The sequence below is a fragment of the Gymnoscopelus braueri genome (assembly GCF_963280865.1).
Source record: "Gymnoscopelus braueri genome assembly, chromosome: 2".
Lineage (NCBI taxonomy): Eukaryota > Metazoa > Chordata > Actinopteri > Myctophiformes > Myctophidae > Gymnoscopelus > Gymnoscopelus braueri.
The window spans coordinates 8,335,023-8,347,615 of record NC_137604.1 but is presented as its reverse complement, the minus strand read 5'-3'; the positions used below and the strand labels follow the sequence as shown (position 1 = coordinate 8,347,615).

General features: G+C 38.1%; 2 protein-coding genes across 5 annotated transcripts in view; both read left to right on the top strand.

Moving 5' to 3' along the window:
• Positions 1–257: 257 nt before the first annotated feature.
• On the top strand, positions 258–7,167 carry LOC308093829 (uncharacterized protein; the record flags this gene model as incomplete). Its single annotated transcript, XM_080440201.1, has 5 exons — positions 258–429; positions 711–1,103; positions 2,695–3,132; positions 4,592–5,038; positions 7,002–7,167. The coding sequence occupies exons 2-5, from the start codon at positions 748–750 to the stop codon at positions 7,165–7,167; spliced, it is 1,407 nt and encodes a 468-aa protein (XP_080296327.1). The 5' UTR covers positions 258–429; positions 711–747.
• A 1,381-nt stretch (positions 7,168–8,548) lies between these two features.
• Positions 8,549–12,593, top strand: part of LOC308101947 (uncharacterized protein) — a 7,373-nt gene continuing 3,328 nt past the window's right edge. Inside the window, exons 1-4 of one of the 4 annotated variants that reach the window (XM_080451498.1) lie at positions 8,549–8,954; positions 10,915–11,361; positions 12,182–12,445; positions 12,575–12,593. The exon at positions 12,575–12,593 is cut by the window's right edge and continues 233 nt beyond it. In XM_080451498.1, coding sequence (XP_080307624.1) covers positions 8,551–8,954; positions 10,915–11,361; positions 12,182–12,445; positions 12,575–12,593 — 1,134 coding nt within the window. In that variant the 5' untranslated portion in view covers positions 8,549–8,550. Of the gene's footprint in view, positions 8,961–10,914; positions 11,362–12,181; positions 12,446–12,574 lie in introns of all 4 variants that reach the window. The other 3 variants (XM_080451497.1, XM_080451499.1, XM_080451500.1) reach the window with 3 other exon arrangements.

Below are 12,593 nucleotides of genomic sequence, written 5' to 3'. Positions count from 1 at the left end.
TTGATTCTTGAACATCTTATTTTTCATCATATACAGGTTTACTTCTCAGAATCAAACAGGACACAGATTTCTGATGAACCTGTGTGTGCAAGCAGTTCTCCATGAGAGGTTAAACACACAAACAATAGAGGAAGTGTTTTCACTGTCTGACTATTGGCATCACAAATGTGACTTCCTCCTAGACCTGTACTCCCATGTCAAAGACTATGAGACTCAAACAGGCAGAAGTGTTCTTCCAGCATTACAACCAGTTTACCTGTCAGCTCCTACAGTCTGGTCCATAGACCTCTCAGAGAGAAAGGTCTCTGTCCTCCTAGAATGCTTGAAACTCAAACCAGGGAAGAAACCAATAGAGCTGAGAGGCTGGTCAGATGAAGAGAGTGAAGTGAGGAACTTCCTTCAGTGTCTACCCTACATCTCAAACCTCAGGTAACTGGGATTATGTATCTTTAATAATTGTGTCTCATTGTTACATTAAAAATTGTGTAATTAGATATTAATTAAAGATATTAATTAAATAAGGAATACTAGTTATTTAAAATACTGTCTTTTTACAAATGAATTTGAGCTTATTGAAAGCAGCTAAAACATCCTTTTCTAAAAGTACAAATAGTATTCATTTTTATTTTAATATATCAGCATCTAGCTAACATCATGTTGATATTTCTTTAATGTTGATTATTGAATGTGTTATTTTTCATAATCTACAGGTTTACGTCTCAGAATCAAACAGGACACAGATTTCTGATGAATCTGTGTGTGGAAGCAGCTCTCCATGAGAGGTTAAACACACAAACAATAGAGGAAGTGTTTTCACGGTCTGAATATTGGCATCACAAATGGGACTTCCTTCTAGACCTGTACTCCCATGTCAAAGACTATGAGACTCAAACAGGCAGAAGTGTTCTTCCAGCATTACAACCAGTTTACCAGTCAGTTCCTAGAGTCTGGTCCATAGACCTCTCAGAGAGAAAGGTCTCCCTCCTCCTAGAGGTGATGAAACTCCAACCAGAGAAGAAACCATTAGAGCTGAGAGGTCGGTCAGATGAAGAGAGTGAAGTGAAGATCTTCCTTCAGTGTCTACCCTACATCTCACAACTCAGGTTAATGTGTTTCCTTTCATTTAATATTGTGTCTATATATGTATATATGTGTGTGTGTGTGTGTGTGTGTGTGTGTGTGTGTGTGTGTGTGTGTGTGTGTGTGTGTGTGTGTGTGTGTGTGTGTGTGTGTGTGTATACAGTATATAAATATATATATATATATATATATATATATATATATATATATATATATATATATATATATATATATATAAAAGCTTTCTCAATAGCTTATTTGAAGATTATGAGGTATTATTTATGCACTCATGTATGTAACCTCTTTCAAGCTGGTGTCACTTTTTAGGGCATGCCATTATACAGTAGGTGAATAGCACAGATAGCACAAATAGCAGATCTACAAGCTCACAACGTAGTTGCGAAACTGTTTCTATGATTTTTGCCATGAGCTGTACAAATTTAACCAAATGGACCCATAAGGGTCCATTTGGTTACATTTGTACACTCTCTGAGTTACAAATGGATAAATGAACACTGAGGATTTTAGTGTGTAGTCACGGGCACAGTCTAAAGTGTGCACATGTGCACCCCTGGATATGGACTAGTAAAGAATTATGATACAAAGACAGAGTTTTCTTTCTTAAAGGAGTAGTTCACCCAAAACATAACTTATTTTCTATCAATTACACACCCTGCATGAAGCCTTGAATTCACAGAGATTTTTTAGTTTTTTGTCGCATTCCTGAGCCAATAATTTGATGACCCGCGGAGTCTCCGGTGGGAGACTCAATTGAGGAGACTCAATAGAGTCTCCTACTAAGTAGAGTCTTAGTACAGTAGTAGTCTCCTACATTATGTCTCCTATTGAGCAGCCACCCTGTCATCAAATCATTAGCTCAGGAATGCAGCAAAAACTAAAGAATCTCCATGAATTCAAGGTTTCATTGGGTGTGTAATTGATAGAAAATAAGTATTTCTTTGGGTGAACTACTCCTTTAATACAAAGAGCTGTGCAGCATATCCAGGATAGAAGCAAAGTGCAGAGAGAACAACAGAAACTATATGCTATAAGTATATGAAATACATCAGTGGGTCACAACCTTTTTTACCTTGGAGACCCCCTTCTTACATCTGACAAAGCTGAGACCCCCCACACATGCATACATGCACACAAACATCACACTTGTGTTTATTAGACATTATAACCACTTAAGTCCTATATTCACATATGACAAAAAGCAAAAATAGCGGATCTACAAGCTCACAGCGTGTCACATCGCAATGCGTTGTGAGCTCGTCTATCCGCTAGTTTAGTTTTTCTTTTTCTTCTGTTACTTTTGTAACATTTATTTTAATAATGTTATTAGTGTGCTCCACAATGATGTTACATGTGTGAGTTAGTTATGATTTTATGCAACATTTTTAAAGTGATGGAATACCTACAAACAGACACGCTCACAATGTGTCGCATCGCGACGCATTGTGAGCTTGTAGATCAGCCTTTTCTTTTCTATTAGCCTTTTCTCCACAATTATTTATTTCACCTAAAATCTGAAGGATACACCGTCCATCATTGTTTGGTTCTGTTTATGATGCAGAGATCAATATGTCATGTTGGTTTTCATTTGAACAGTTGCCGTGTTAATGGTCCAGTACCAATCAAATTCCTGGGGAAGCTCTTCTGTGAAGCAGCAGAACAGGAAGAAGAAACAGGAGAGAAGATTCTGGAATTGTTGTCTTCTGTGTGTAATTACAAAGCATTCCCCTGTAATCACTGGGTTGATACTGCTGGTTACAGGGAGTATCAAAGTGATGTACTACTGGACCTATACTCCTATGTGAAGAACTATGAGACTCAAACAGGCAGAAGTGTTCTTCCAGCATTACAACCAGTTTACCAGTCAGCTCCTACAGCCTGGTACATAGACCTCTCAGAGAGAAAGGTCTCCCTCTACCTAGAGGTGATGAAACTCCAACCAGAGAAGAAACCAGTAAAGCTGAGAGGCCTGTCAGATGAAGAGAGTGAAGTGAAGATCTTCCTTCAGTGTCTACCCTACATCTCACAACTCAGGTTACTGTTTTTCCTTTCATTTAATATCTTGTCTATAAAATCTTTCTCAATTACAGATTATGAGGTATTATTTATGCACTCATGTATTTAACCACTTTCAACCTGGCGTCCCTTTTTAGGGCATGTCATTATACAGTAGGTGAAAAATAGCACAAATAGCAGATCTACAAGCTCAGAGCGTAGTTGCGAAGCTGTTTATTAGTATTTTTGCCATGAGCTCTGGGATCTGTACACAGTAAAAGCCTGAGTGTTAATTTAACTCTGAGAGTGTACAAATGTAACCAAATGGACCCATAAGGGTCCATTTGGTTACATTTGTACACTCTCTGAGTTACAAATGGATAAATGAACACTGAGGATTTTAGTGTGTAGTCACGGGCACAGTCTCAAGTGTGTACACGTGAACCCCTGGATATGGACTAGTAAAGAATTATGATACAAAGACAGAGTTTTCTTTCTTAAAGGAGTAGTTCACCCAAAAACATTACTTATTTTTTTATCAATTACACACCCCATGAAGCCTTGAATTCATGGAGATTTCTTTGTTTTTGTCGCATTCCTGAGCCAATAATTTGATGACCGGCGGAGTGTCCGGTGGGAGACTCAATTGAGGAGACTCAATTGAGTCTCCTACTAAGTAGAGTCTTAGAGTCTCCTACTTTATGTCTCCTACTGAGCAGCCACCCGGTCATCAAATCATTAGCTCAGGAACGCGACAAAAAATAAGAAATCTCCATGAATTCAAGGCTTCATTGGGTGTGTAATTGATAGAAAATAAGTAATTTTTTGGGGTGAACTACTCCTTTAATACAAAGAGCTGTGCAGTTATCCAGGATAGAAGCAAAGTGCAGAGAAAACAACATAAACTATATGCTATAAGTATATGAAATACATCAGTGGTTCACAACCTTTTTTACCTTGGAGACCCCCTTCTTACATCTGACAAAGCTGAGACCCCCCACACGTGCACACATGCACACCCGCACACACACATGCACACTTGTGTTTATTAGACATTATAACCACTTAAGTCCTGTATTCATATGACAGAAAACAAAAATAGTGGATCTACAAGCCCACAACGCATCAAATTGCGATGCGTTGGGAGCTTGTAGATCCGCTATTTTAGTTTTTCTTTTTCATCTGTTACTTTTTGTAACATTTATTTTAATAATGTTATTAGTGTGCTCCACAGTGATGTTACATGTGTGAGTTACTGTATATATGACTTTTTTTGCAAAAAACAGACAAGCTCACAATGTGTCGCATTACAACGCATTGTGAACTTGTAGATTGGCCTTTTCTTTTCTTTTTTTTAAAACATTTATTTTAACAGTGTTATTAGTGTGATCCACAATTATTTATTTCACCTAAAATCTGAAGGACACAGCGACCATCATTGTTTGGTTCTGTTTATGATGCAGAGATCAATATTTCATGTTGGTTTTCATTTGAACAGTTGCAGTGTTGATGGTCCAGAACCAACCAAGGTCCTGGGGAAGCTCATCTGTGAAGCAGCAGAACAGGAAGAAGAAACGGGGGAGAAGATTCTGGAAGTGTTGTCTTCTGTGTGTAATTACAAAACATTCCCCTTTAATGACTGGTATGAATATTATGAAGAAGAGGACTGGATCACGTTTCAATGTGATGTACTACTGGACCTATACTCCTATATGAAGAACTATGAGACTCAAACAGGCAGAAGTGTTCTTCCAGCATTACAACCAGTTTACCAGTCAGTTCCTACAGTCTGGTCCATAGACCTCTCAGAGAGAAAGGTCTCCCTCCTCCTAGAGGTGATGAAACTCCAACCAGAGAAGAAACCAGTAGAGCTGAGAGGCTGGTCAGATGAAGAGAGTGAAGTGAAGATCTTCCTTCAGTGTCTACCCTACATCTCACAACTCAGGTTATTGTATTTCCTTTCACTTAATATCTTGTCTATAAAAACTTTTTCAAAAGCTTATTTGAATATTATGAGGTATTATTTATGCCCTCATGTGTTTAACCACTTTCAACCTGGTGTCCCTTTTTAGGGCATGCCATTATACAGGAGGTGAAAAATAGCACAAATAGCAGATCTACAAGCTCACAACGTAGTTCCGAAGTGGTTTATTAGGATTTTTGCCATGAGCTCTGGGATCTGAACACAGTAAAAGCCTGAGTGTTCATTTAACTCAGAGAGTTTACAAATGTAACCAAATGGACCCATAAGGTAGCTTGGTAAACCCCCCTCCCTCCGGAAATCTCATTTGCATTTGGTTTCAGGAAGGAGGGTCTGGGATTGCTCACAGAGTAAAGCTGCCCGAACCACTGCGCATACGAACCAATCAGCAGCTGCTAGGGGCGGGATCATCCAATCACCTGCCTAGTAGCTTGAAAAAATGAAACTCCGTCTGTCATCGATTCTGCGCCCGGAGTCTCAGATGCAAGTACGCTGTGAAACAAAATGTGTGTCGCAAGCTTCTTCCATTTGACGGAGTGAGGTTACCCATAAGGGTCCATTTGGTTACATTTGTACACTCTCTGAGTTACAAATGGATAAATGAACACTGAGGATTTTAGTGTGTAGTCACGGGCACAGTCTCAAGTGTGTACATGTGAACCCCTGGATATGGACTAGTAAAGAATTATAATACAAAGAAAGAGTTTTCTTTCTTAAAGGAGTAGTTCACCCAAAACATGACTTATTTTCTATCAATTACACACCCCATGAAGCCTTGAATTCATGGAGATTTCTTTGTTTTTGTCGCATTCCTGAGCTAATAATTTGATGACGGTGGAGTCTCCGGTGGGAGACTAAGTAGAGTCTTAGTAGAGTTTCCTACTTTATGTCTCCTACTGAGCAGCCACCCGGTCATCAAATTATTAGCTCAGGAATGCGGAAAAAAATTTACAAATCTCCATGAATTTTCTATCAATTACACACCCTGCATGAAGCCTTGAATTCACAGAGATTTTTTAGTTTTTTGTCGCATTCCTGAGCCAATAATTTGATGACCCGCGGAGTCTCCGGTGGGAGACTCAATTGAGGAGACTCAATAGAGTCTCCTACTAAGTAGAGTCTTAGTACAGTAGTAGTCTCCTACATTATGTCTCCTATTGAGCAGCCACCCTGTCATCAAATCATTAGCTCAGGAATGCAGCAAAAACTAAAGAATCTCCATGAATTCAAGGTTTCATTGGGTGTGTAATTGATAGAAAATAAGTATTTCTTTGGGTGAACTACTCCTTTAATACAAAGAGCTGTGCAGCATATCCAGGATAGAAGCAAAGTGCAGAGAGAACAACAGAAACTATATGCTATAAGTATATGAAATACATCAGTGGGTCACAACCTTTTTTACCTTGGAGACCCCCTTCTTACATCTGACAAAGCTGAGACCCCCCACACATGCATACATGCACACAAACATCACACTTGTGTTTATTAGACATTATAACCACTTAAGTCCTATATTCACATATGACAAAAAGCAAAAATAGCGGATCTACAAGCTCACAGCGTGTCACATCGCAATGCGTTGTGAGCTCGTCTATCCGCTAGTTTAGTTTTTCTTTTTCTTCTGTTACTTTTGTAACATTTATTTTAATAATGTTATTAGTGTGCTCCACAATGATGTTACATGTGTGAGTTAGTTATGATTTTATGCAACATTTTTAAAGTGATGGAATACCTACAAACAGACACGCTCACAATGTGTCGCATCGCGACGCATTGTGAGCTTGTAGATCAGCCTTTTCTTTTCTATTAGCCTTTTCTCCACAATTATTTATTTCACCTAAAATCTGAAGGATACACCGTCCATCATTGTTTGGTTCTGTTTATGATGCAGAGATCAATATGTCATGTTGGTTTTCATTTGGTACAGTTGCCGTGTTAATGGTCCAGTACCAATCAAATTCCTGGGGAAGCTCTTCTGTGAAGCAGCAGAACAGGAAGAAGAAACAGGAGAGAAGATTCTGGAATTGTTGTCTTCTGTGTGTAATTACAAAGCATTCCCCTGTAACCACTTTCAACCTGGTGTCCCTTTTTAGGGCATGCCATTATACAGGAGGTGAAAAATAGCACAAATAGCAGATCTACAAGCTCACAACGTAGTTCCGAAGTGGTTTATTAGGATTTTTGCCATGAGCTCTGGGATCTGAACACAGTAAAAGCCTGAGTGTTCATTTAACTCAGAGAGTTTACAAATGTAACCAAATGGACCCATAAGGTAGCTTGGTAAACCCCCCTCCCTCCGGAAATCTCATTTGCATTTGGTTTCAGGAAGGAGGGTCTGGGATTGCTCACAGAGTAAAGCTGCCCGAACCACTGCGCATACGAACCAATCAGCAGCTGCTAGGGGCGGGATCATCCAATCACCTGCCTAGTAGCTTGAAAAAATGAAACTCCGTCTGTCATCGATTCTGCGCCCGGAGTCTCAGATGCAAGTACGCTGTGAAACAAAATGTGTGTCGCAAGCTTCTTCCATTTGACGGAGTGAGGTTACCCATAAGGGTCCATTTGGTTACATTTGTACACTCTCTGAGTTACAAATGGATAAATGAACACTGAGGATTTTAGTGTGTAGTCACGGGCACAGTCTCAAGTGTGTACATGTGAACCCCTGGATATGGACTAGTAAAGAATTATAATACAAAGAAAGAGTTTTCTTTCTTAAAGGAGTAGTTCACCCAAAACATGACTTATTTTCTATCAATTACACACCCCATGAAGCCTTGAATTCATGGAGATTTCTTTGTTTTTGTCGCATTCCTGAGCTAATAATTTGATGACGGTGGAGTCTCCGGTGGGAGACTAAGTAGAGTCTTAGTAGAGTTTCCTACTTTATGTCTCCTACTGAGCAGCCACCCGGTCATCAAATTATTAGCTCAGGAATGCGGAAAAAAATTTACAAATCTCCATGAATTCAAGACTTCATTGGGTGTGTAATTGATAGAAAATAAGATTTTTTTTGGGGTGAACTACTCCTTTAATACAAAGAGCTGTGCAGCATATCCAGTTAGAAGCAAAGTGCAGAGAGAACAACAGAAACTATATGCTATAAGTATATGAAATACATCAGTGGTTCACATCCTTTTTTACCTTGGAGCCCCCCTTCTGACAAAGCTGAGACCCCCCACACGCACACACAATTATGTTTGTGTGAGTTAGTTATGATTTTTTGCAAAATGTTTAAAATGTTGGAATACCTCCAAACAGACAAGCTCAATGTGTTGCATTGCAACGCATTTTGAGCTTGTAGATCGGGGTTTAATTACATTTATTTTAACAGTGTTATTAATGTTCTCCACAATTATTTCTTTCACCTAAAATCTGAAGGATACAGTGTTTGTTTGGTTCTGTTTATGATGCAGAGATCAATATTTCATGTTGGTTTTCATTTGAACTGTTGCAGTGCTGGTCCAATACCAACCATGGACCTGGGGAAGCTCTTCTGTGAAGCAGCAGAACAGGAAGAAGAAAAAGGAGAGAAGATTCTGGAATTGTTGTCTTCAGTGTGTAATTACAAAACATTCCCCTTTAATCACAATGATCGGAGAAACAGGAAGTCTCAATGTGATGTACTACTGGACCTATACTCCTATGTGAAGAACTATGAGACTCAAACAGGCAGAAGTGTTCTTCCAGCATTACAACCAGTTTACCAGTCAGCTCCTACAGTCTGGTTCATAGACCTCTCAGAGAGAAAGGTCTCCCTCCTCCTAGAGGTGATGAAACTCCAACCAGAGAAGAAACCAGTAGAGCTGATGGGCTGGTCAGATGAAGAGAGTGAAGTGAAGATCTTCCTTCAGTGTCTACCCTACATCTCACAACTCAGGTTACTGTGTTTCCTTTCACTTAATATCTTGTCTTAATGTATCTAAAAGCTTTCTCAAAAGCTTATTTGAATATTATGAGGTATTATTTATGCACTCATGTATTTAACCACTTTCAACCTGGCGTCCCTTTTTAGGGCATGCCATTATACAGTAGGTGAAAAATAGCACAAATAGCAGATCTACAAGCTCACAACGAAGTTGTGAAGCTGTTTATTAGGATTTTTGCCATGAGCTCTGGGATCTGAACATAGTAAAAGCCGGAGTGTTCATTTAACTCTGAGAGTGTACAAATGAAACCAAATGGACCCATAAGGGTCCATTTGGTTACATTTGTACACTCTCTGAGTTACAAATGGATAAATGAACACTGAGGATTTTAGTGTGTAGTCACGGGCACAGTCTCAAGTGTGTACATGTGAACCCCTGGATATGGACTAGTAAAGAATTATAATACAAAGACAGAGTTTTCTTTCTTAAAGGAGTAGTTCACCCAAAACATGACTTATTTTCTATCAATTACACACCCCATGAAGCCTTGAATTCATGGAGATTTCTTTGTTTTTGTCTCATTCCTGAGCCAATAATTTGATGACCGGTGGAGTCTCTGGTGGGAGACTCAATTGAGTCTCCTACTAAGACTCTATTTAGTAGGAGACTCAATTGAGTCTCCCACCAGAGACTCCACCGGTCATCAAATCATTAGCTCAGGAATGCGACAAAAAATAAGAAATCTCCATGAATTAAAGGGATATTTCACTTTCAAATAAAATAAACATTTAAAAAATATATAAAAAATAAATGAAAAAATAAATGGAAAAATCACGGCCCCCTCACGCATTAGAGTGTCCTACTAATGTGTGAGGGGGCCGGGATTTTGCCATAACTTTTTTCATTTTTTTAAAATATTTATTTTTAATGTTTATTTTATTTGAAAGTGAAATATCCCTTTAACTACTCCTTTAATACAAAGAGCTGTGCAGCATATCCAGTTAGAAGCAAAGTGCAGAGAGAACAACAGAAACTATATGCTATAAGTATATGAAATACATCAGTGGTTCACAACCTTTTTTACCTTGGAGACCCCCTTCTTACATCTGACAAAGCTGAAACCACCCACACTTGCACACATGCATACACGCACACACACATGCACTTGTGTTTATTAGACATTTTAACCACTTAAAGGGGAAATCCACCCATTTTCAATATTTAACTATGTCATTAATATAGCATAAAGGAGTTGTGTGGAAATAAGAAAAAATTAAAAAAAAATTTAACATTGCAAAAAAATTTAACATTGCAAAAAAATTAACATTGCAAATTACACTGTGATGACTCATCATGGTGTAATTTGCAATGTTAATTTTTTTGCAATGTTAAATTTTTTTGCAATGTTAATTTTTTTTTTAATTTTTTCTTATTTCCACACAACTCCTTTATGCTATATTAATGACATAGTTAAATATTGAAAATGGGTGGATTTCCCCTTTAAGTCCTATATTCATATGACAATAAGCAAAAATAGCGGATCTACAAGCTCTCGATGTGTCACATTGCGATGCGTTGTGAGCTCATAGATCCACTATTTTAGTTTTACTATTTCTTCTGTTACTTTTGTAACATTTATTTTAATAATGTTATTAGTCTGCTCCACAATGATGTTACATGTGTGAGTTAGTTATGATTTTATGCAACGTTTTTTGCAACACTTTTGCAATGTTTAAAGTGTTGGAATACCTCCAAAACAGACAAGGTCACAATGTGTCGCATAGTGACGCATTGTGAGCTTGTAGATCAGCATTTTCTTTTCTATTTTTCCCACATTTATTTTAACAGTGTTATTAGTGTTCTCCACAATTATTTATTTCACCTAAAATCTGAAGGATACACCGTCCATCATTGTTTGGTTCTGTTTATGATGCAGAGATCAATATTTCATGTTGGTTTTCATTTGAACAGTTGCCATGTTGAGGATCCAGAACCAACCAAGGTCCTGGGGAAGCTCTTCTGTGAAGCAGCAGAACAGGAAGAAGAAACAGGAGAGAAGATTCTGGAATTGTTGTCTTCTGTGTGTAATTACAAAACATTCCCCTTTATTGACTGGTTTGAGGATTATGACGAAGAGGACAGGATCAGGTATCAAAGTAATGTACTACTGGACCTATACTCCTATGTGAAGAACTATGAGACTCAAACAGGCAGAAGTGTTCTTCCAGCATTACAACCAGTTTACCAGTCAGCTCCTACAGCCTGGTACATAGACCTCTCAAAGAGAAAGGTCTTCCTCCTCCTAGAGGTGATGAAACTCCAACCAGAGAAGAAACCAGTACAGCTGACAGGCTGGTCAGATGAAGAGAGCGAAGTGAGGATCTTCCTTCAATGTCTACCCTACATCTCACAACTCAGGTTCATTTGTTTCCCTTCATTTCTCTCTAATAAACAAGTTGTCATACATGATTATAGACATTTATAACAAGTGTTGTGGTGGAAAAGTACTCAATTTCTTTACTTAAGAAAAAGTATTAATATTGCACTGTAAAAATACTCTGTTACTAGTAAAAGTCCGGAATTAAAAAAGTACTTGAGTAAAAGTACAAAAGTATTGGTATCAAAATGTACTTAAAGTACCAAAAGTAGAAAGTACCCATTTCACAAGTTTTCAAATGGATAAAATTGATACAAATCTTTGGAAAATAGCAGATCTACAAGCGCACAATGCTTCGCATCGCAACCCATTGTGAGATATGTAGATCGGCCATTTTCTTTATAGGGCTGAAGTGGGTAATGTATGTTTTGTAATAATAATCAAAATCTACAAAGTAACTAGTAACTAAAGCTTTCAAATAATTGTAGTGGAGTAAAAGTATAATATTTTCCTCTGAGATGTAGTGGAGTAGAAGTAAAAGTACTGAAAATTGGAAATACCCCAGTAATGTAAATACCTTAAAAGTAAGTAAATGTACTTAGTTACTTTACACCACTGGGTAATGTATAAGCGCATTATAATGCATTATAAATGTGATTATAATGCATTATAGACCCGGCCTGTAAGTAAATTGTTACCTACATATAGTACTATTTAAAGTTTTATGTAACATGTACTCATGAATAACATTTGACATCAATATTTTCCAGCAATATACATCTGTATCAATTCTCAATAGTAGTATGTACGTGTTAATATTGCTGATGTAACATTATCTTCCATAACTCATACATGTTTCAGATGTAAACCAGGATTCTTCCAGCACACGTGTAAATCCATCACTGTTAGATCCAGAGAGGATGTGGAACAGCTGGTCTCTCTCCTCCGTCTCCTTGATTTCACCCTGGTGCTGACAGGACAGTTATGGACAAACACCTGCAAGTCTGTGGGGAAAGTTTTGCAACTCTGTGGCTCTAGAGTGGATCTGGTCCTGACACCCTGCAAGATCTCTCTCAAAGGACTTTCACTGCTTTTTAGACATGTGGCACAAATCCAAAGCCTTGGGTAGGCTATAATTATAAAGATCTTGGCTATTATTCCTAAAGCCACGTTACCTTGGCTCTGAAACATATGATGTAACTGTCTAGTTAAGACCAGAGTGTTCATTTTCTTTACTTTTCATTAATTTTTCAGGCTGTCTGAAAGCATGGTG